This window comes from Saccostrea cucullata, unplaced genomic scaffold, assembly GCF_032062105.1.
Source record: "Saccostrea cucullata isolate Sc308-1 unplaced genomic scaffold, CSIRO_AGI_Scuc_v1 ctg3127, whole genome shotgun sequence".
NCBI classification, from domain to species: Eukaryota; Metazoa; Mollusca; class Bivalvia; order Ostreida; family Ostreidae; genus Saccostrea; species Saccostrea cuccullata.
The window spans coordinates 36,869-58,632 of NW_026933869.1; the positions used below are offsets into that span (position 1 = coordinate 36,869).

The following is a 21,764-nucleotide window of genomic DNA, read 5'->3' on the forward strand; positions in this document are numbered from 1 at the left end:
AAAAACCAAATGTTAAATGCTAAATGATAATCCAATTAAAATGAATATACAGGGTAATTACTTTCATATGATGATTAATATGTGTACGAATTTTCAGGCAAATCCTTTCAACATCTTTTGAGACACGGGCCGGACAAAATCTTGTCTACAGACAGTGGACATCGTGATTCTAATACCCACCCACCCCCCCTAACTTCGTTTTTTGGGGGGTATAATTTATTTACAAATATACTGAAAGAAAAAGAAACACAGGGTAAACTTTTGAGGTGAATTAAATTTGTTTTTCATAAAATATGTATTAGTTTTCCTATCTTACTTAAAATATCATCTTTCAAAAAGATATCAGCAAATTCCCATTTGATTTTGTCTAATAACTCATGAGTTAATGAAGCGCAAATGGTGAAACCCCTAAAAGTGAAAATCAAAAACTCTCGTTATCTTCAATGTCTCTCCCATGCATCTGTCAGAGCCTTATTTCTCCTTTGCATGGAATTTCGTCAGAGTGTTTATCATTCAAACCCTGGATATATTTGAAATGGGTAACCACGCAAAAAAAATAAGTCAAACGGTTGGCGCATGTGCCAGTGAGAAGAATAGTAACAGTAAGTTGACTGGCTCAAAAAACAAAATTGCAGAATTGTTTTCTTTAAAATTCGTTTGAATGTAATGATTATACATGTAATCGTCTACTGTATAAATGGCTGCTTTTGTGTTAGTAAGGTGGCGATTTAAGAGATTGCAGGACGAATAACCCACTCGTAAAATGGCTCTGTTTCGCCTTAACCTCACAGTCACGGTTGATTGAAAACCATCCAAGACCCTCTCTGACAACGGGTTACAAGTTTAATTTTGGGAAAATGTACAAGAAACTGCTTAGTAAACCATCGTTGCCTTTTTCATTAATTAGGCAATTCAAAAACAAGACCCCATTGAACTTCTGTAAACTGTGCAAAGATTGCAAGAAATTCATAATGTCTCTTAATATTGAAAAATGATGTGCATATTTCACATGCATCAAATAATGCAACAAGATTTGTTGGCAAACTTGTCGTCATCAAAGTGCACGTGTTTTGGGGTTTTTAGCGTTTTCCATACGCGACGTCATAAATTTTATGGCTGGGCAATTCTGAACACAGATTTTCGAGCACAGAAACTAAATTTGGTGGACCAGATTCCGACAAAAATTAGATTATATATTTTTATGGAAAAAAATAATCTTAATTGATCTCACAATATTTGTACATGTATCCGATTTGTAAATATTACTTTTTTAAAGATAATTTTTAAAATTCTTTTCTCCCTTGAAAAAAATGCTATTATTATCATCTTTCTTATTGACATACTTAAAAATGTTTCAGTTATATTAATGTTTTACGGACATTTAATGCTTTGCGTCAATCTGAAATGTTTACGTTTGTTAGAAATTACCGCGTAGCGTTAAAAATGTTGATATAGGAATAATATTATTATAATATCAAAAGTAACCCACTGGCTTAAGCTAGCAGAAAGCCACATCTGTGTTTCTGATCAATGTAATTATTGTACAGTTGTCAAAATATCTATAATGCTCTAATTATCTAATATATTAAATTGTGAGTAAAACTTGACGATCACAGTACCAATGGTTTCTCTATAAGTGAGAGATTTCAATTATATCTTTGGTCTTAAGTACCACCGGTTATTTAAACATACACAGTTTTGTTACTTTTATTTTTAAAAAAAAAAAAAACCCCATACAAAACAGTGTAAAATTTACAGATAATAAAATTTTAGATGTGATAAATGTCTCCCTTATTGTCCACAAATTGGCTTGTTTTAATAATATATATTTAGAAATAATTCATTTTGTAGCAACGTACGGCTCATGCAATTTATTATAACGGTTTATGAACTAAAATGTTTATTTGTTTATTTTTTTGTCTATTCTAAATAAACAATTGATTATATCAATAATATATATTTCATTCAGGCGCGGTGAACTGGAATCTTGTTTTAAAACCTGTTTTAACACGAGGCACCGGCAAGGAGCTAATTTTATGTACAAACAACAATACTGCTACTGAAAATGTGAATGTACTGTATATCTATCCAGGCATAACTGAAAATGCAGTAAGTATTATTTTAATGACAACACAAACAAAACATGTCAGTTTTGCCTTTAGTTTGGCAGCAGAAAAATACCTAGGGTGTTACATGAATAGAGAAACTTCATAAATATAGAAAAAAAATTCAGTGAAAGTTTACAGGTGAAAAAACTTAAGAATATGTTATCTTGGTGCTAAAACTGTAATATAAACTTAAGAAAAATATACCAAGCCAGGTTAATTCTATGAGGGAAAAAAAACAAAATGGTAAAAACAGCCTCTGTGATCTTGCTGATTTTTTTTCAAATTTTGTTTTTCCTCTTTCCTAAACTTGTGACATGATATTTAGTCTCTTCCAAAGAAAAAAAAATGTTTGTATCATCTGTCCTTAAGCATTAAAAAAATCACTGATGTATTTATTGCGGTTTTACTTTTAGGGCGCTAGTTCACAATTTTTCCAAACAACCCACTCATACATCATTTACAACTTAGATAAATCTAAAAATATATGAAATTCAATACATATTTTTTTCAGCGATTGTCCATAACTACGTACTTTAAATATGATATCTATAATCAATATTTTCTTTCAGATGAATTTCGTGCCTAGTGCTCTTATTCTACGTTCATTTGGAGCTGGAAATGTTCCAGATATAGTTCTTCAGACATTAAAAACTTGGAAGAACTCTGTACTCGTTGTCAACATTTCACAGTGTGAAGGTGGCAGTGTTAGTTCTACATATGCTATTGGAACAGTAAGGCAACACTTGTTAAAACATAAAAAGCGCTTTCATTGTTTTCTTCAAACATTTTAACCAATTTAAACTTTTGATTTTTTTTTTCTTTTTTTTTTTACAAAATCTACAAGATAAACAGAAAGTTAATGTTTTTTCACATTAACTAATATTCGCCAGATCTTTGACATTTTGACATGTTTCTTTTCAAAACTTGAAGAAAACTCCTTTCAAAAGGAAGAAACAAGTCAAGGAAATCATTGGATCTGCCATTTCCCAGTACAACAAGGATCATACCCAAAAATGAGTTCTAAAATCAATCAGAAATTGGATAAAAAATGTTACGGACATGTGTTTTAATAAAAAGAGATTCATAAGTAAAATCGTGAAGACTAAATCATTGAAAAGCGTCTTTTGCTTCTTTCTGAGCACCGAGGACATTATTTATTGAAAAGCCCTCGTTCTATATACGTATTATAAACAAATATCACTTTTATTGTAATTGCACAATACATAAACATCTGAAGCTCTCCTTGATATTTTGTACACAAATAGCCTCATTTTTGACACTGGATACTTCTCGGTTGGCGACATTAGAAGAGTTAATAGATAATGCCGCTTGGGTATCAGAATAGGTGGTTCCACCAGTAATCAGAATATTTTGTAAATCAATGTTGAGTTTTCCAATGAGGCTCCACAAAACAGCTTAACATACGAGGGTTGTCCAAAAAGTTTGGGGACAATGACGATTTTGCTAAAAGAAATGATTATTTATAATTCTCTTGTATATCAAAATATTTCGTATGAAAACCGTAAGAGTAATTTAATTTTTATTGATGGAACTAAATATTTATGTAAAAAAAATCGTGGCCTTTATAGGTTGCAGATAGTTCGCACGAACCAGACTGACGTTAAGCTAATTTCTTATAACGCCAAACATTTTGATTTTGAATTTTAAAACATTCTCATGGACACGCACTACATTTTTTATGGCTCCACACTTTTAAGTGCTAGCAAGAATATTCAAGTATAGAGTAAAGTTATTTAATTTTTAAAATGCAAAACAACACAAAAATTTACGTGCGTCATCAATGTAAAAAACTTTGTATACACATACTGCGTAACCCAGTCCGAGGCTGTGGTAGATTTTTAACAACGTCATGAATAGAAATCTAAATTTTCAGCAAATTACATTGTGATTTATATTCTTCTAGTGTCTTCAAATAGGTACACACGGTTGAAAAATCGTATAAAATCAATTTCAAATACATAAACTAAATATGTTTCAATAATTTTGAGTTGTTTAAGCAAATATTTTGTCTCTTACATCGTTTCAAACGTATAAAAATATTTTTTTTGTAAGGGGTTGCCTCGTTCGGACGGCCGACGTCGCCTTTTCTGTGAAGTTTTGACACATATTTGTAAGGGTTTTCGTTTAGTATTTTCACTGTCTTTTTAGTAAGCGATACTTCAGATTTCAGAAAATGATCATAGTCTCTTTATTTGTGTTACATATAATTTTGATAAAGTTTTGATTTTTTTTCTTATAGAAAATAATCATTTCAATCCGAAAACTTTTTATCAGAGTTTATGGCATTTTCAACGTGGTCCGTGCGCACCTTCTGCGATCTTAAAAGACCCCGATTTTTATAAAAATATGTAGTTCCATCAATAAAAATTCATCATTCTGACTGTTTTTCATAGAAAAAGATTTTGATATACAATAGAATTATATAAATCCATTCATTTTAATCAAAACGTCATTGTCCACGATTTTTTTGGAAAACCCACGTATGTTTACTTCTATCGTTTGAATGACTCTCCCCAACAAGCTCATAGAAGGAAGGAAACACAATGTAGTCCATGCTATACTAAAAACTGTACAGCAACCGCCGTAGGATCTTGTAACTACGAGACGTATGTAGATAACCGTGTTTTAATTCTGGAAGCAAATAAATCAATGTCAGAGGCTTCCAGCTGTTTACAAATGTTTTGAAACATGGTCTTGTCTAAAATACATTCCATATCCTTAGATAAATTTTTGACGGTTTGTCTTCTTCTAAGTCTTTTCTAGCCTCTGGAAGATCACAAGCACTTAATCAAATAGTTCAACATTTACATAAAAGCCATATTTCTTCTGCAAAGTTGTGTAATATTGCAATTTCATCTCCCATATTCTGTAAATTGGAGACAGCCCCTTCATTGTCCATGCATAACTTTCTATGACAATCTTTCATAAAAGATCTAGAGCAAACACCTTTTTAAGATCAAGAAACCAGCCTAAAAGTTCCAAATATTTAATATAATTCTGTTAGTCTGTATAAGACCTGTGTTCCTATTGAACAGTAGTAGTCCAAGCCATCCTGAGCCTGAACTTTCTCTCTTTAAACCCACATGTCGATCAGGTCTATTGATAGGATACATGTAGAAAATTATTTGGAGATTGTTCATCTACCATGCTCAGAGATCTTGAACTGGTACTGATATTTTAATACTTGAATCACAGTCACCTTTGGCATATTTTAATGCTAATACACATTCACTAGGAACTTCTCGAGCATTATTTTTGTTATTACCGGAAGTCGTTTATTGACATTTTGAGCCCAATTCAAAATGAGCATGTGTTTTGGATCTTATTTCACATTGGGGTTCTGTCGTATAATTCCTCATATTAGTCTCTCAATAAAATAATTCAAAGTTTCTTTCCCTGCAGATCAACAATTAGTGGGTCTTGTCCAAATTTTGGCTCAGTGTTCTATGAATTCTCTAACCAAGAATTGGGTGCATGTAAAAAGGAAGAATTTGAACCACAAATTTGGCTTATAAATGACAGCAAACCACTCCCGCCTGGCATTCTGTATATACAGAAATTATGTCAGTGTTCGGAATAGCTTTCAAAAGATTAACACATTAGAATGCTGAAAAAGCTCAAAATAACGGATGAAATCAATAAAAACGAGAGAGATGAAGATCTATGCACGTCTTTGTTAACAAAGAAACCCAAGAGCACTGACCATCACGTGATCTTGAAGCAGTCACACTGGTTCTCTCAGTACGGAATATTTAGTAAAATTGATGTATTATTTCAGATTACTCGTGTGTCATCCCAATTTAGGATTTTTTTCTGCTTGAATTCATTTACTTAGACCTTTCAATTGTTTGAAATATACACAAGAGATAACAAGCAAGTTCAAGAAATTGTGGTACCCCGCTTTCGGTGTCTTTGTGGGTGAGGTGTCATTCTTATGACGTATTGTGTAATATGAACACACAATCATATGTCAATTATTTAGAAATTATCACTGAACTCCAAGGTCAAGGTCAAAGGTTAAACGTTCTTGGTATCCAATGAAAAGATTTCTCACAAGGATTACATTTGTGAAGTATGAAAGCCCTAGCCCTTACCGTTCAAAAGTTATGGCCAAGGTCAAAGTTTTTGAAAAGTAGGTCAAGGTAAAGGTCAAAGACAAATGGACAAAGTTCTTGCTATGCAATGAAAGAATGTAAGGTCTTCTCACAAGATTTACATATATGAAGTATGAAAGCCCTAGCCCTTGCCGTTCTAAAGTTATGGTCAAGGTTTTTTCATAAGCACGGAAATCTCCAAGGTCAAGGTCACAAGGTCTAAGTTGTTGGTATTCAATAGAAGGTCTTTTCACAAAAAATATATATGTGTAATATGAAAATCTTTATATCTACCATTCTGAAGTTATGGTCAAAGTAAAAATTTGGAATTTTTGTGCAAAAGTGAGTCAAACTCCAAGGTCAAGGTCAAAGGTCAAATTAAGTGGTACCCAAAGAAATGTCTTATCACAAAGAATACACATTTGAAATATGAAAGTCATAGCTCTACTTAATCAAAAGTTATGGAAAAGGTAAAAGTTTTTGTGACGGACTGACAGAAGAACAGGTACACAGACTGATAGACGGACAGCTAGACAGACTGATGGACATAGGAATGAGATTTAATGTCCCATCGCTAAAGCAGGGGACAAAAAATGATAGCGAGGAAAATGCACAAGAAACAACCGCTATTTGATCATTTTATCTCTCTCTCTCTCTCTCTCTCTCTCTCTCTCTCTCTCTATATATATATATATATATCCCCTCAAAATAACACCAAGTAAATATATTTTTGTTATTACCACGTTTAGGAACTTGAAGGTATTGGTGTTGTAAACGGAGGTGATATGACGTTTGAGGCAGCATACACTAAGCTCTACATAGCATGCATATTAAAAGCAGAGATATCTGATAGAAAAGTAAGTATTGTTACTTCTGTTGTAGCATGAAAATTCATCTTTGAAACTTGATAAAAGAAAAGCGCCGACACAAGATGCAATTTGTCATTCAATTTTCATCCTATTTTTTCAATCGATTCACTTTCGACAAAAATCGTACCGTGTGACCGCACTTTAAAATTCAAGAAAAAGTTTAAATTAATTACAACGTCACAAGGATCTAACACCCTAAAGACTGACTAAAATCCTTTACATTTAAGTATTTTCTTCTGTTAACTGTAATGGCAAAATTACGCAGTACAGTTAAGACTACACATTCAATTTCAATTTGAATTCTTTATTTCAAAAGACATACGACTTACAGCATTAATACAATATACGTATATATTAAAAAAAGGAAGTAATCGAAAATGGACGATCAGTTCTTGTAAATGCATATCCATATCAAACCCATGCAGTAAAGCAATTATAGTCATACCAAACAATATAATATTTTCAAATCAGCAAATGACACACCATTATATGATTAAATCATTTCTAAGCGCGAGGGCTTTATAGATACATTTCCTTAAATTTCCCTAAATTCTTTAACATTATTCACACTTAATAAGTGTATTAACATTTGTACAAACATTAGGCATGCAATCAAAAAATTATATTCGTCTTCAATTTTTGTAGTACATATTTTCCAGAATCTTTTGTCTCTTGTTATATTTTTATCTCTACCCGTTTCAATAAACAGATTATGCAAGGACAACATCATTTTAGAAATACATTTTTGCATAATTTTGGTGTTGATTTTTTCTAAATAAAACTGCAAGCAAAAATTATCAACTAAATGCGTGTAGATATAACATTTTAATTCTATTTGCATTTTGCTCTCTATAAGGTTTGTATAAAGTGGTCATTAAGTCTTTGACGAAACATTGGCAGACAATTAAGACAACTCAGATTCCTTTGGTCGTTCTACATATACCCCAGTCCCAAACAATGTAATTGATCCTCGATAAATCTTGCCCAACTTTGATAATTTTTTCACAACAACAAAAAGATCAATCTTAAGCATCTCTTAATATACAATTCTTAGACTGCACTAATTTAAACCAAAATTTAAACACTCGATAGAAACGAATAAGATGCATAGGTAGATGCCCTGTCTCAAAGTACAACATGGATGTGTTTGTAGTTTTACGGACACCGAGTACATACCGTAAACACCCAAGATGAACCTTTTCAATGCCCTGGCCTTTAATTTGTGTGATCCCCAGACATCACACCCATAGTTTAATATACTACACACGTAGAGATCCAAAAAAGAAAACAACGTACAATGATTTAAATAAAGCTGTTTCATTGTTGGTTTGAGAGCGAACATAGCTTTGCAACCTTATGTTGTTAATTGTTTTTGGATAATCAGGAATTTACAGTTAAAGCTAAGCACACTGCCTAGATAAACAAACTGGTCCACTATTTCTCCGTAATAAGCACCTTAAAATTCAAGATAAAGTTTAAATTAATTATAACGTGATGATGGATCTTACACGAAAATGACTGAACAACAAACAATAAACAAACAGTGTGGGAGATAAGGAGTGCTTGCTGCATTTGTATTTAATTGTAAATATTGTTAAATAAGAATGTGGATTTTTTTCTTTTTAGAAATATTTTGAGGAGATTAGTAAAGGAGAAAAAACAACACCATCTTTGAGAGTTCAAGTATTGGACTTAGTCCATATGTATCGTCTCGCTGCAAAATCAAAAGTATGTCCTTTATGAATATACATTTCAAAGCTAAGAATATAAAAAAAAAACAGTGATAAATTAAACTAGAATGATTTTTGACGCAAATTTTTTTCTTTAACTTTATAATTATATTTTTGACACCTTTCTTTGTAAATTAATTAATGATACAAGTAAAATATAATTAAAACATTAACCCTTATTCCGTTTTATTAACAAAAAGAAAGGACATAGCATAAATATTGCCTACAAATATTACGCACAACCCTCATATAAACTTCCCTTTAAATCGTTTATTTATTATTTTTTTGTAGGCCTGAAAATAATTTACAAATGAGGTAAGTGATTCGATTTGATTTTAATTTTTTAATTTTTAAAACATATCCTTAACATATCCTTAAAAGTCGCCTTGTAATTATCAAACTACTGATATGTTTATTCGGGAATCAATAACTATTATTACAAATTATATGCTTGCATTTAAACGATGTTCACAGAGTCGATAAATAATGTAACAAAGCTTATCTCCTTTCATTAAATGATCAGGAATTTTGATGCTCTATGATTGGTGTAGACGCCCGTTTTCTTGGGTGTACATAAGAATGAGTTCACCTTTAATTGAAGGTCCCGGATGTTTATTCAGGCTATCCCTCTTGACCAACCATAGCTTTGTATACATTTTCTTCGACCAATCAAATTACATGTCTTAAAGCATGTGTCATGAACGAAAAACATGACAGGCACCAGTACTAAGCTTAGTCTATTTTCTTTTGTAAATTGATGAGTATTATTGTTTAATAGTATAGTTGTCCACTTTAAGATGATTCTTAAGCCGGTAAAATATGATAAATTGCGTTATACTACGCATTATATAATGAGTGCTTATATTTGATTGTTGATAGAGCTGAGGTGTCAAAATGTTTTTTAAAATTTCCGATTATTCAATAAAACAGCTATCTACTTTTGGATCTGCGATCATCTTGTGACTATGCGGACCTGGTAAGGTATTGGTTATCCTCAACTATGGTAAACCAATAGCTGATCAGGTCTGTAAAGACCCGAGTTTACCTCATCAAAAGTCAATAATTGTATAATATCGGTTTGTATCACACATTTCCTACCGATTAAAGAAGAGCGGAAAACTCATTTAATATGTAGACCGCCTCCGAAGAGGAGGGTAATGATCTTAAGACCAAGCTATATCCATTTCTAACTTAGACAATGGATATATGCATTTTCGTAAGGTACATATCTTGTGGGTCAAAATCTCATGTAATGGATATTCCATCTGACAACCAAAACATTTTGTGAGATTTAATTTTCCTGATAAGCATTGATAAGCCATAGAAATCTGTATGAATTCAGGTAGTAAATAAAAAATCAAGCGGAAATTATTTTCTTACATTAAATTTATTTGGTAAAAGAGCAATAATTCATATACGAGGGTCATTCAAAAAATACGTAGACAATGTCGTCCACCATCATATCAATGAAGATCAACACAATTTAAAACGTAAGAACCTATATACTGTCGGTGTATAAAGTTTCATTAAATTTGATTAAACGGAACACGTGTAAGACAACTTTAGATGCAATATGTTTTGTCACCACGGAGCACGGTTAACAACACTGTGTCCTGAAAAACAACGCCCAAGAAAGTTTCTCAAAAATACTCTGCCTTTTCTTTGCATAGACGGTTTGTAGACTCCTCCTCATTAATAAATTTGTATCTATAACACTTAACACCAAGTTTGCTAACAAGTGTTTGAATGGCTTAAGTTAGATTGTCAATATTTTCAATTTTTTTACCGCGTAACTTTGCTTTCACAAGTTCCGAAAAAGTCAATCACACACGAAGTTTCACGACGTTACTTACTCTTTTGACAAGATTTTTAACTATAACCTGGACTGTGCACACCATTTATCGTCCGATTCAAAGTCTTCAACACTCAAAAAATAGCCTTCTCTATTGTAAACAATTGCACGGATCATTTATTATTGATTTTCTGATTCCTCAGTATTCTCAAAGTTTGTTGTAAAGGTTTTCGAATGCAAAACTAATTTTATCGCTCCTTGCTGCTCCGTAACGTCTTCTAATGTCATTTTTTAAATGAAGTCTATATGTCTTTAGAAATTGATATCTTTTAAACAAAGCCATGTATTAGAGTAAATTTAAGCAAGTAATAGAACAAAACTTAATTTACACATTTCAATTTTATACATTTTAAGCGCCATTTATTGGAGTTATGGCTATAGACATTATAAAGTGTATAATTAGCAAATAGCTCAATTTTAACAATTATCAAGGTATATTCAAATTTTTTTGCTAAAGTCATTTGAATTGATTGTTAAAATATGTGTATTTAATTTGGTGAGAAAGTTATGACAAAAGTCTACGAACCTTTTGTATGACCGTCGTATTTTCAAATATTGATATCTTTTTTAAGATTTTTCTCCTTTTTTTATAAAATAACTGTTTTTTTTCATTTTAGAGAAATTGGACCAGACTGACTTTTTCATATCAATAGTGAAATTTGAGACGAAGAATTGGAGTCTTTTAGCAATGTTTTGTGTGGCATAATTAAGATTTGATATGTTTCACTTCAAAAAAGACATATACTTTAATCTCTATCTTGTTTGACATTTTATATAGGAGCAAAATTAATGTAAATATGGTATTAAAGGACTTTTGAGAAGAAATTAATTTAGTGACAGCATTATCAGCATTTTATAAGGATTTTATAAGGATGCACGAAGACTATTTTAGCTTTATATGGGACAGAACAATTTTTAATTTGATACAGATAAATCTTTATTGATTTCAAAGGATCGATATTTTTTATGAAAAAAAGACAAAAATGATAATCTGAAAGTCATTTTATTTCTTCACTTTATTGGTGTTTAACATCTAAGAGGTTTAGAGATGCAAGAAAGCGCTAATGTTTTAATCAGAATGACCGGTCTTTTTGTAATTTCACGTACTTTTTTTCAAGCTGGCATTTATTCCTAATGACGATTTTGACAACCAATGTACATGAATAATGATTTAAGGTCCTTTTTCATATCGAGAATAACTGACATAAAAAAGTATAATGTATTTATGCTTTAAATATAGTACTACTTTTCATTTTTAAAGGAATATGAGCTGCATGTTTGACATCAGATAATTTTGTTGAAAAAATTTAACTAACTATTTAAATGAGATAAATATAGAAGATTTATAGACAGCAGTTGCAAATATTTGCGATGGTAGGGCTTTGATTGATAATTTCTTATATAATACTGTATATATGTTCCATTTTACAGAAATATTTCTTCTAAAACACTTTAAAATCTAAATTTGGTCTTATTGATGATAATGGTTAAAACTACATACAAGTTCATCATACATGTAAAAACATATTTTATTGGAGAAATAATATTCTAAAAATGCAGCTCACATTGCTTGAAACGGTGGTTAAATTTATGACTTATTAAAACCAGCTATTTGTTAAAAATAATTTTCTAAGTAGTCGTGTGGTATGCAGATCATCAATGGAAAACGCAATACTTTAGGAAACAGTAGTGTTTTGTCAACCATAATGTAAATTACTAGTCTTTTCAAGAGACATCAGACATGACAAAGTTCAGTGCTTCCTAAAAGTGTATGACAAGAACTAAAGACTTTACCAGGTGCCAAAAAATGTATCATCAAAGTATATATACTGAGCAAATTAAGTTAAGCAATTTAAGATATTTTTTATCATACAAAGAAAAAAATATAGACACAACACTTGAAATGAAATTGTGATGTAAGCTTGTCATCAAATAACAAAATCAAGCAATTTTTTTCTACAATTGTGTGCTATCGTAAAACGTGTTTCATGCGATATGCGGACGGACATTGTCCATGCGAAACGGGATTGTTGATGACGTTGAGTTAGTGGTACTGCTGTGAGAGGTTTCGAGTACGAAGATTTGCTAAACCTTGCTGGTTTGTTACATTTTATCCACATAACCTCGGTCCAGTTGCACGGCGTTATACGTCTGCAACTTTAGAAACAGCCATGAAACGGTTACGTTTCGACGTTGTTACAGTAAAACGATCTTGCCTAACCGTCGTTTTTCATGGACGTCCTGACATCTGACGGTCAGTAACAGGTTAAGTGGTATGGGATCGGTTTAAAAGTCGACATATGGTGATGGGGTGCGCAAGAAAGTTTTTTAGCGACATCTTTTTGTGAGCAACCAACGTAAGCATATCTATGGTCGTTTGGCGTTAATTTTTTTTTAAAGTCCTGGGCGTTTCTAATTTGGGGTTTTTACAATTTTTACCGGTTTTCTTTTACAAGCATGCTCGAAGGGCTTTTCAAGTTAAAAGAATTCTTCCACGTTCGAGCATAGCCTATTATATTGTTGAATTGTCATAACGCTAGAATACGCAGTTTCCGCGCGTCACTGAAAAAAAGTGTGTATTTCCCCTTTTCTATATTGATTTTAAGTAGAAACAAAATAAACCAATGGCAGAAATATATTTAAAATCATACCTATTGAAAAACAATTGCTTAACTAATTTTTCTCAGTACATATACGTTTTCCACCAGAAATCAGACAGACTTTTATATCAAAAATATTCGTTAAAGATTTTAAAAGTCCGGTCATAAAATAAATTATGATAGATAATCTTCACGATTAAAATCGTTTTCGAAGTGTCCATTACAATGTTTAAGTCAGCGCAAATAAACATAAATTTTTACTTAGGTAAGGAGCTTAAAGACATCTTTAGTGTTTAACAAAGGGGAAATGTAAGAAGTGTATATGTTGAAATTTTATGAATAATAAATGTATTATTATTGTACCTTACTTACAAGTATGTGTGACAAATCTCGCTTAAGAAACAGAATATTATTTATTTAATATCTATATAAGATTTAAGATATAATATAGTGTTTATCTTTATTAGGCATCATATTGATTCTTTTCTTTCATTTTTTGTCTTCTTTACCATTCATGTCTGTCCTTTGTATATTGATAAATTTTGCAAATTGTCATTAATTTTTATCATCAAAATTCTCAATTATATTATATTATATATCAATATTATTTTAATATTCAAGTTTGTTATTTTTGCCAATAACATTTATATATATATATATACAATTTGTACAAATTTATATTCAATTAAATAAGGAAACAAACCTGAAAAATATTTTTTGAAAGAGATATTTAAAAAAATTATTTCAATACCCCTTTAATGTGGTTTTTAGCCTCCTTTTCTTGATTAATATTATTTGAAAAGTGCCTTTTTGTTTTAGTTGCTTTCACCTGCGACAATTTCGATAGAAATAAAATTCGTATAAAATTCATAAATCATAATTACAACTGTTGAACCTTTAAAAAGTTGGTTATATGCAATTCCATACAAATTAAGTCTAAAATTATTTCTAATGTTCTACTGAACGGGCAAAAATAAATCTATGTTTGACTGCTGAGTGAGATGTGGGACCTGTCGAGGACTGCTTACGTCACAGAGTAGGTATATGCATATATAAAAATATTTTTAAGAAATGGGTAACAATACATTAACCGAGTCAGGCAAACAGTTTGGTTTTTGGGTCCAACAAAATGCTTGATACACTCGAACTTAGTTAATACGTGTATAGTGTTCCTCTTTCATCGGCATTGCTTAGTTGGTTTTTGAGTAAATTCCAAACAAACAAGCCCAGTAAAACTCACCAGAATTGACGTCGGGAAAATCAAATCTAATTATATTCGTATACTCTCTGTAGTGGAAAAAGTGAAAGAGTAAGTTAGGAATATACGGTTATAGTGAAATTTTGAGATGACATCTTGAGAAATTGAGAAATAAATCGAGAAACAGTGCACTTTTTTGTGCACAATTAATATACAGTTTTTTTAACGGGTGGCACTGTAGCTCTCCGGTCTCAGGCGGTGTGTCAATATCTATATTTTTCGGAGAGCTACAGTTCTGCAGCAAATAGCAAATATATGATTAAAAAATAATGTATTCATAAGATTAAAATTTAATAATCTGGTCAGTCCCCTTTAGACTTTTAAGGTACAATGAAACTCTGATAAGAGAGATAACTCTTAATGACAAAAAAGTCTATTATTCCTTTAAAATTTGTTAATTTTAAGTGCCTTTGTTTCAAATTTTGCCCCGCAAGCTATGATATAATTGTTTGTATTTTATTCAGCATATGCATTTGCTTTGGAAAATTATAAAAGTTAAAGAAAAATTTCATATTAGTGAGCAGAGGGTTTATCTTTGGGTACGTCTTTATTTATATATTTTCAGATCTGCACTGGTTATTACAAAGTTAATGTTCTCCAAGATTGTTGAACTCCTTGAATTGTTGATGATTAAAAAAATCAAATTAGAAAAAACATAAACAGAATAAAAAGAAAATGTATATTTGTTTCAAGGTTTATTTTTTTATTTATACTACCAATATAGTTTCTGCGCAGTGACGCTAAGTGTTATCGTATTAATCTCTGTAAACATGAATGCCCTAGAGCTCTACTTTCATTTTCAATATCACGTCCTAGCGACTTGTGTGACATTACAATTACACCACTCAAAAGTGTAAGAACATTACCTCAGATGGTTCAATCACAGCTACTTTCCCTTTTCCCAGGCGATGACAAAATCTCGCGGCAGTGCTTCATCCCCCAGTCCCTCCGCCCACCACCACAAGTTTGTAAGATTTTTGATCCGCGCGTGAAGAGGAAGAAAACATGCGGCTAGAGTACGATATGCACGCCCCTCTGCCATTTTGCAAGAAAATCCTGACCGACTGCATTCCCTTTTCTCGAAGACCGCCCACTGTACTTAGTGACAAGAGCTATATTGATCGACAATAAGGCCAACAATACTAACACGTATATAGGTTGATCTTGCAAAAAAAGTCTCTTGACCTTCAGATTGCAAAAATCTCACGGGGATTATGTAATGTGTTTTCTGATTGGTTACTATTCGACACGGATGGATTTTTGCGTCTGCGGGAGACACGTTTCAAGTTCATTGTTTGTTCGTGTGTTTAATTGCCCGTGTCTCGTGTGTCATTAGTACTGACTATAGCAATCACGTTCATCACGTTTCAAGAACTAGTGGTAATATATAATGATTGTGTTTTTGCCTTACCGAGCTCGAGTAATCGAATCATCTGAGATACATAAACTCCCGTATGCTGGTGATGAAGTTATACCGGTATATTGCTGCATAAGCAAGGGAAGTTGACTATAGGAAAGTTAAAGTCATCACGTTTATCATAGAGCTCGCGGTAATTAGACAAACAATAGAATGCTTTTTATGCACCCGGATCGATAGATCCGAAGCGTATATTGTTTTTGTCCTGTCTGTCTGTCTGTTTCTTCGTTTGTTTGTTTGTCTCGCAACTTTAACCTTCGCCATAACTTTTGAACCATGAAAGGTAAAAACTTCATATTTGGTTTGCTTACTTCATTAATGAGGTGCTTTCAATTGACACCAATAATAATGACCTTCTGACCTGAATGTGACCTGTCTGCTAAAATTAGCTTTTCTGTCTGCAAACTTTAACCTTCGCCCTGACTTTTGAACCATTAAGATAGAGACTTCATATTTAGTATGCATACTACACTAATAAAGTTCTTTCTAACGACACCAAGGTCAATGACCTGATGACCTTGACTGTGACCTATATGCTAAAAATAGCTTTTTCGTAACTTTCACCATAACTTTTGAACCAGAAAAGATAGAGACTTCATATTTGGTGTGCGTACTCCACTAATCAAGTTCTTTTTAATGGCATCAAGGTCATTGACCTGGTGACCTTGACTCTGACCTATGCTAGTATGCTAAAAAAAGCTTTTTAGATTTCTGTTGCCGCATTGTGTTTCTGTTCGCATTGTGCTTCACAAGCATATCTTGTTTTGTTGTTAGAACGATTATGAATGTCGCAGCTGTTTCAGAAAAATATGCATAACCTGCGTAAGCAGTTATTCCCGTGCTAACAACCAAGGGAAGACATTTTAACATACAATGTATTGTCTATATTAATTTATATTTGTTTTAAAAATTTATGCTTATTACGGTATAACCTGTCATCTTATTTAGTCAAATGAGCTTACTAAACTTACTGATGTCTATATTTCAATGTTTAAAGCACATCTTCATAAGTCTTAGCTCTTGTATTTTTGATACGAAATGATTGCAATGCTGTGGGTTTTGCTACTTTGTTGTTTGAAAAATAAATTACAACCTGAATCAAATTTTAAAACATATTCAAATATTCAAAGATCATCAAACATTTCAAACAGACAAGTACAATGTAACACCAAACATCAGAAAAAAATGTCCAAAAAATTGCTGGCATACGAGGGGTTATCAAAAAAATCACGAACTAATCAAAAAAAAAATTCAAAAAAGAAATGATATATGGTTTCAGTGTTGACAATTTTTCAAATTAGTCCTCTCCGGTCTTAAAGCGCATCTGCAACCAGCCTGCCCATGCGCAGATCACGTGATACAGGAGGTCACGTGACATGCTCCTCAGCGTTCTATTACAGAAGCGAAAATTTTCTGACTCTTATATTTCTTACCATTCAAGAAATATATTTTTTTTTACAAAAAGAACAGTCCATTTGTCAGAAATGACCTAATCTTGGCAATCGTATGGATGGATAATGATATCCTTTTGCAGAATGAGTATGGATATCATCTTAACCCAAGTCCCCTGTCTTTTGAGCGTCTTTTATTTCATGTGGATAAAGTATGGGTGCCTTCACTTTATCATATCTGAGATGTTTAAGGTCTTAAGTAACCAATATTTTAGGGGTTTGATAATTACTGTAAACCAACTTATATTCGCGACGACTTTATTTCGCAATTGACAAGGGGTAAACTAGTTTGCAACGATTAATTTTCGCGATAAAGCCTATTTAGATTCTCTTTTTAATGGACACATATACTTTACGAACCTGTTCGCGGAGAGAAATATTCGCGATGACGAGGTTCTCGAGAGCTTGGCGAAAATTACTTGCACGCGAATATAAGTTGGTTAACAGTATATTATTGTTATGGTATTCATCTATTTTTCTAACAATAATTATATACTAGGTTTCTGATCTTAACAATTAATTGCTTTACAAACGACACCTCTCTTTTTCAGTTTGCTTTCACTGGCAACAGAACAAACATTACTTTTATACATCTCCCTTCCTTCACTTTTATTCCCGTGGGGATCCGGGTTAGAATAGGTCCCCAGTACTCCCTTGCTTGTCGTAAAAGGCGACTAAATGGGGCGGTCCTTCGGATGAGACCGTATAAACCGAGGCCCCGTGTCACAGCAGGTGTGGCACGATAAAGATCCCTCCCTGCTCAATGGCCCTGAGTGCCGAGCATAGGCCCAGATTTGCAGCCCTTCACCGGCAATGGTGACGTCTCCATATTAGTGAAATATTCTGGAGAGGGACGTTAAACAATAATCAAACAATCAATCAATCCTTCACTTTTAATACAATCAATCCCATAAATGACAATTAAACATCTGGCAAGCCTTTTGTCTTCATAAACCGTGTAAAAATCATTACAAACTTCTGCAAAGGAATTTCCAAGATATACGTTTAACTTTACAGCCGTTTGTTAAAAAAAAATTTCTCATCGTTTCAAGCAGGGATGGGGTAATGGTAATGTGTAATGGTAATTGACTGTAATTAATTACAAATTTTGATGTAATTGAAAGTAATGTGTAATTGAACAAATTTTCAATTACAAGTAATGGTAATTTAATTAATTACTTTCCAAAAAGGCATGTAATTCACAATTACTTTTCAATTACATTCAATTACACTGATTTTAAATAAATGAAAAATAGTCTCCTCTCTCTCAATTTCATACACATTATTTACACATTATATTTATTAAAATCAATAAATTATATTTTGGACCAAAACTTCTAATAGTAAAATTTCTTGAAAAGAACTTCCCTTTTTATGTCAATTGTTGTTTAAATACAATGCCCATATTCATTAAAAAAACTTTTAAATCAAATTAATCTTTGTAAAGTTTACAAATAATAAATTTATATTTTGATTTTTTAATTAATCCATATATGAAAATAAGAACTCCAATGGCTTCAAATCCTTTTGTTGGCCATATCTTCAGCTTGTGTTGGAAGTTATTAACAGCTAGGTGCTAATTAGTGTCTTGGGGTCATATACTTATTCCTAAATAAACATTTTTCACACCTTTGACTTTGTCTGTTGGTGTTTTTATACATACTCTTTGACTTTAAATTGTAGTTTGGCACAGAATAAGTCAAATACCCACATTTTGATTTAAACCTATGATGCAGAAATAAGGAAATATAAAGGCAAATTAAAGCATGAAAAGTACAATTAGCATAAATTTATCACTTGTTTATGGGAAAGCTTAAAAATGATTCCAAAATTTAAATGCATGAATTAAGGTAAAACCATCTGTAAACTTTCTACTAGTCAGTATCTACATGTATGCATTTTTTTCACAAATACCCCAGTGGAAAGAATATCAACATGGCAGGAAAATCTTCAAATTAATCGAAGATATATTGGGTTAGGGACACGGTATTTGAAAAATGTATAAACTTTAAATAATATTATTGTAAAAAATGTTGCAAAATAAGTATAATCTGTTATAAATGTAAAGGAATATACATGACTATTTACTATTAAACGTGTATTCTTGAATGTAATTTGTAATTTAATTAATTACATTTGCAAAGTAATTGTAATTTAATTAATTACATTTCAAAATCCATGTAATGGTAATGGTAATTTAATTGAAGGTTTTGGGAAAGTAATTGCAATTTAATTAATTACTTTCCTATGTAATTGACCCAATCCCTGGTTTCAAGCCACTTTCCGGAGTCCGCATATAGCTCTCTCCGAAGGTCGTACATGTTGGCCGTGGTTTGCGACGATGTTTGTTTCTAAGTCTGACTAAGTCAACCATTGTTTTTGGTCACAAGTAATTACCTTATGACGTCATTTTCACATTGTAACGTCACAAACACCGAGCAAAACGTATGTTTCATTACATATGCTATTTATAGAACGTTTGTTTGACTCTATGTGTGCAAAAATTTATTCTGATCTGAATTGTGGTTTCGTAAATATAGAGATAGTTCGCGAATTTTTTATCACCCCTCGTATATCTGTCAAATTTAATACAATCGTTATAAATGTGCAGTAACTTTTATGAATAAGATAAGAACTACGGAAGCGTATTAGTGCCACTTGAACACTTTATTAATTCTTTCTATTTCTACACTTTAATCTAACTAAGTTCTACTCTTTTATCTGTAATTTTTACACTTAAAAGTGTAAAATTTACACTTTTATCTGTAAATTTCATTCCGTAAAATTTACAATTTAGTCTGTAAATTGTACATTTTAATCTGTAAAATTTACTCTATTATCTTTAATGTTTACAATGTAAAGTGTAAAAGTTACACTTTAATCTGTAAAATTTACACTTCAAACTGTAAAATTTACACTTTAAACTGTAAAATTTACACTTCAAACTGTATTCTGAACTTGACACTAACTATGTATACATTTTATAAAACATATTCTCTAGTTAACAACAAATAAAAAACCGTGAACCCTGTGATATCTTTCATAGTTTCTAATGTTTGCATTTTGTTCATAAGATTTTTTTATTTTATTTTGCACTCCATTGACATGATCATAGATTGACCTGAACCACGTTTTCGAAGACTTGCTTTTTACAAATTATTTTGATTCCGACTTCTTAAAATTTATTCAAGATTTTTTCTAAGTAAAACACAAAATTACATCGTTATCTGTTGCTTTGGGACGTTTCAAAACGTCATCGTTTTTGTCGTTTCAATGAAGATTTCATACCTTCTCAAGTTTACATATTTTCAACAAAGCAAAATATAAAGAAACAATTTGAAATACGAATCGGTGTACCTATTCTTTATTTGAATTTCTAAACCCTTTGTGACTTACTAAATTTTGACCTGTTTAGCAATCCCATTTTTTTCATTTTTAAAATCTTTATAATTTTTTCATTATTTGTTATGTTTAAGAAAATTAATATAAATCATTTGGATATATTTTTAAAATATTTCTACCTAATTTGGTTATCACAAGGCGTCAAATAAAATAAAGATATGCCAAAAGTCCACGAACTTCTTCAACAACCCTCGTGCATTCGACAATTCAGGAGACAACATCTGTAAAATGTGTATGCATTTTTTTTCAGTAACAGTTGTTTCGTGCTACACAGGAGGACTGGCTCCATTGTTTGTACATGAGTCTATGTCTTCATCGTTGTTCATTTACAGCTGTACAGTGCTATCATGTCCATTGGCTCCAACGTTGGTACATGAATTGATGTCGGAAACTCTGTTCGTTAACAGCTGTACCGTGCTATCATTTTGACAAGCTATAAATAGAGGACTGTCTCCATCGTTGGTACATAAATTGATGTCGGCACCGTTGTTCAATACTCAGCTACGTTAAGGAAGGATATATGAAATAGTGGAATATAACATGTATAAAATGTGTGACATTAAAATTTCGATCACTCTGTAAAAATCTTAACAAGTCTGGAACTAACTATTTTTATAAGAATGTTGGACCTTTATTAATACACAAACATATGTTTTGCCATATCGGGGACATCCAGTCACGTGATTCGTCTAAAAATAGGCGATCAAAGCCGAGGTGATTAAATGTGCCTAGTGCAAGGGCTTAACGAATCCAAATATTTTAAACAATGGTGTCCTCTTATAGAGTAAACATCAGCGCATTCAGAAAGTGCTGGGAGCTTAAGTATCATAGCCATTCTATTTAGATTTATTAAAAAAGAAATGCAATCAAATGCCATATATAAGAGACTTTCCCAAAGTTTGAACCTCTCAACGCTAATCCACAGAGATTTCACTAAGCTCCCAGCACTTTTTATGTGCAAC

The 21,764-nt window shown here is 31.9% G+C and overlaps 1 protein-coding gene across 1 annotated transcript in view; it reads left to right on the plus strand.

The window, feature by feature from the left end:
• Positions 1-11,374, plus strand: part of LOC134239523 (L-asparaginase 1-like) — a 28,453-nt gene extending 17,079 nt beyond the window's left edge. Inside the window, exons 3-8 of the mRNA XM_062721695.1 lie at positions 1,970-2,109; positions 2,678-2,839; positions 6,973-7,080; positions 8,719-8,820; positions 9,114-9,137; positions 11,292-11,374. Of these exons, the coding sequence (XP_062577679.1) occupies positions 1,970-2,109; positions 2,678-2,839; positions 6,973-7,080; positions 8,719-8,820; positions 9,114-9,119 (518 nt within the window). The 3' untranslated portion in view covers positions 9,120-9,137; positions 11,292-11,374. The remainder of the gene's footprint in view (positions 1-1,969; positions 2,110-2,677; positions 2,840-6,972; positions 7,081-8,718; positions 8,821-9,113; positions 9,138-11,291) is intronic.
• Positions 11,375-21,764: the final 10,390 nt, after the last annotated feature.